The following is a 3,127-nucleotide window of genomic DNA, read 5'->3' on the forward strand; positions in this document are numbered from 1 at the left end:
TTTTTTCCTATTTTGCTAAATTCTATTTGCTAATGTTTTGTTAGTTTTTTCACATGTATTCATTAGAATATTGTTCTTTGGTGTTTTTATTTTTGTACTGTCTTTGAAACTGGTAATAAGGTAATACTAGCTTCAAAAAATGAATAAGAAAGTGCTCCCTATTCTTCTACTCTGGTAGGTTTATACTGGGTTGTTGACAGGTCTTTTGTTTTAGCATTTGAAAAGTATTTCATTACTTCCTTTGGGCTTTCTCCTCCTCCTCTTCCTTCTTATTTTCCTCAGAAATGAGGTCTTACCTTGTCACCCAGTCTGCACTGGTATCATCATAGCTCACTGACTGCAGTCTCATGCTCCTGGACTCAAGCAATTCTCCTACCTCAGCTTTCCTAGTAGTTGGTTCTGGACTACAGGCCTGTGCCACTGTACCCAGATAATTTTTTTTTTTCATTTTTTTAGGAGACAAGGGTTTGCTATGTTTCCCAGGTTGGTCTCAAACTCCTGACCTCAAAGCATGTTCCATTCTCACTTCCTAAATAGCTGGGATTACAGATGTGAGTCATCACACCTGGCTAAGCTTCCATAGTTCCTGATGAGATTTCTACTATCATTCAAATTGTTTTCCTCCGGGCGGTGCCCTTGGCTCAAAGGAATGGGGCGCTAGCCCCATATGCTGGAGGTGGTGGGTTCAAACCCAGCCCCGGCCAAAACCTACAAATAAATAAATAAATAAATGAAATGAAATAAAAAAATTAAAAAAATTCTGAAATCTTTAAAAAAAATTGTTTTCCTCCTATTATTTCTGCCTACTGCTTTCAAGATTTTCATTTCTCTTTGGATTTTAGAAGCTTAATTATAATAGGTCTTGGTATGGATTCTTTTAGGGTTTAACCCATTTGGGATTCTTTCAGCTTCTTAGATCTATAAGTTCATGTTACATCAAATCTGAGGAGTTTTCAGCCATATGTTCTTTGGGTACTTTTTCAATCTCATCTTCTTTCTCCTCCCTTTCTGAGACTCCCATGACACATATATAAAATGCTTTGTTATAATTCCATGCGTCAACAAAGCTCTATTCAATTGTTTTTAGTCTATTTTTATTTATTCAGATTGCAAAATTTCTACTGTTCTATTTCCCACTGATTCTTTCCTCTTATCTCTCCACTCTGGTTGTTGAGACCATTCACTATTGTATTTTTCAATTCTACAATATCCATTTGATTCTTCTTTATATCTTTTATTCCTCAGCTGAGACTTATTATTTTTTCATTTGTTTAAAGGCTGTTATTTTTATCGTGACTGCTTTGAAATCTTTGTCAGCTAATTCTTACACTTCTTTTGTCTTAGTATTGTCTTGTATTTACTTCCTTTTGTTTCATTTAGTTTGAGATATTCCTACTTCCTGGGCTGATGAGTGATTTATATTGAAACTTGGAAGGTTTAATATTATGCTGTGGATATTATTTAAATATTCCATTTTAGCTGGCTTTTGTGACACTGCTCTGACAGAGGAAAGGAGCTGCTGATACCAGTGACCTGACTGGAGGCTATGGGGGCCAGGTCCTCCACGTTGAAGGGCTGGGAATGTTTGTATATTTTCACATAAGAATAATTTTCACCTTTTCAGGTTATATTATCAACATGCCATCAACCATATTCTTGCCTTTTCTAAATTAGCATTCTGTGCTACTTCTCCTGCATCTCCAACCATTACTTAATTACAAACAAGTCACTTACATTCTCTGCCTCTGAATGTCTGCCAACTAAGGACTCTAGGATATGTCATATTTACCTCCAGGCCTTTTTTGAAAGGATCTAGAAAGTTACAGTACCTAAGAAATTGTGAGTTCAATTTTCCCATTTTTCAGATGAGCAGAAAAGTGTAGACAGGTGAGGGGAATTATCTAAGGTCATTATACTGGTTTATAGAAAAGCCAGAGAAAGCACTCACTTTCTCCAATTCTCAAGGCAATGTAATGCAGGTAAAATTATTTTGGAAAATTCAAATGTTTTATGAGAAAAATGGTTAGCAAGCCCAGGCTGGAGAGGCCAGGCCTGGAATAATCCAGTCTCCAGGGTTCTTCTCAGTCCTGCCTTTTGTCTAGTTGCACAGTCAGAGTGTGCCCTAGCTTACTTCCTTTTTTATAGGGAGATCAAGGTTGGTGGTTACATGACAGGCAGGGGGTAGAGTCCAGTGATTTATGTGACTCCACGCTCTGAGTTTCCAATTAGTATGATACTCTCTTATTTGTAGCAAATACACTGACAAATAAATAAGTTAAGCTCTTTCCTCCATGGGAACCTCTGATCCCTTGTGTGTTCAGAATCCTCATTATATCTTCACTCAAACATTCTGAAATCTGCCATCAAGGAACTCACTTAATCAAATTCACACATTTTTGCAACAGCTTGGACATTCTGTTAACTGCTGTTTGCTTTATATGGTCCTTCCAAGTTTACAGCAATTTTCAGTCTCTTATTTATTCCATGCTCTCCATTGATACTCATAAGTAAAAGGGGCTAACAATAGTACCTATTTTTAAAGGTTGTTGAAAGGATTCAATGACATAATAAAAATCACAGAGAAATAAAGGCACAAAAACTAGCTTCTGTGACCTTTTGTTAATATTAACATTATCCTTTCATAGGAACTAACCAGGGCTCATTCTGGAATTAAACAGCTGAGTTAATGCCTAGCTCCTTGCCTCTCTGCTCCCTTCATTGTAGTGTAGAAACTTGGCGGGTCTGTGTGGTCTGATACAAGTGGTCAGGGCAGAGACTGTGAGGTTGGGTTATGATCTTCACCTTACAGATGAAGAAATGGGGGGTGAGGAGAGTAAATCTTAAGCCACAGTGCAATCTGAATCTCCTGCCCACAAGTTTAAGGTGCCTTCTATTCCCTATGCTGATACTAACACATGAGCATAGTAAGAAGATCCTGGTTTCCTTGGCCCTTTACCTGTGTCCAAGCTCATGGGCAATCGTGAAAGCCAGAGGGAGTCCTGAGTCCTCATTGATGTTACAACTCCGGTGAGGCTGGCACATGCCTGACAGATGAGACAGACCCAGGGTCTCACAGGGGCGATTGACACCAGCACAGATGTCTTTTCTGAAAGCAGAGAATAGAGAT

General features: G+C 38.3%; 1 protein-coding gene across 1 annotated transcript in view; it reads right to left on the reverse strand.

Annotated features, from left to right (window-relative positions):
• The window catches only part of ADAMTS12 (ADAM metallopeptidase with thrombospondin type 1 motif 12), a 315,003-nt gene that overhangs the window by 106,238 nt on the left and 205,638 nt on the right, over positions 1-3,127 (reverse strand). The window contains exon 7 of the mRNA XM_003792927.3: positions 2,957-3,106. Coding sequence (XP_003792975.1) covers positions 2,957-3,106 — 150 coding nt within the window. The remainder of the gene's footprint in view (positions 1-2,956; positions 3,107-3,127) is intronic.

This window comes from Otolemur garnettii, unplaced genomic scaffold (genome assembly GCF_000181295.1).
Source record: "Otolemur garnettii isolate 467f Iridium unplaced genomic scaffold, OtoGar3 scaffold00063, whole genome shotgun sequence".
In the NCBI taxonomy this organism is placed as follows: domain Eukaryota; kingdom Metazoa; phylum Chordata; class Mammalia; order Primates; family Galagidae; genus Otolemur; species Otolemur garnettii.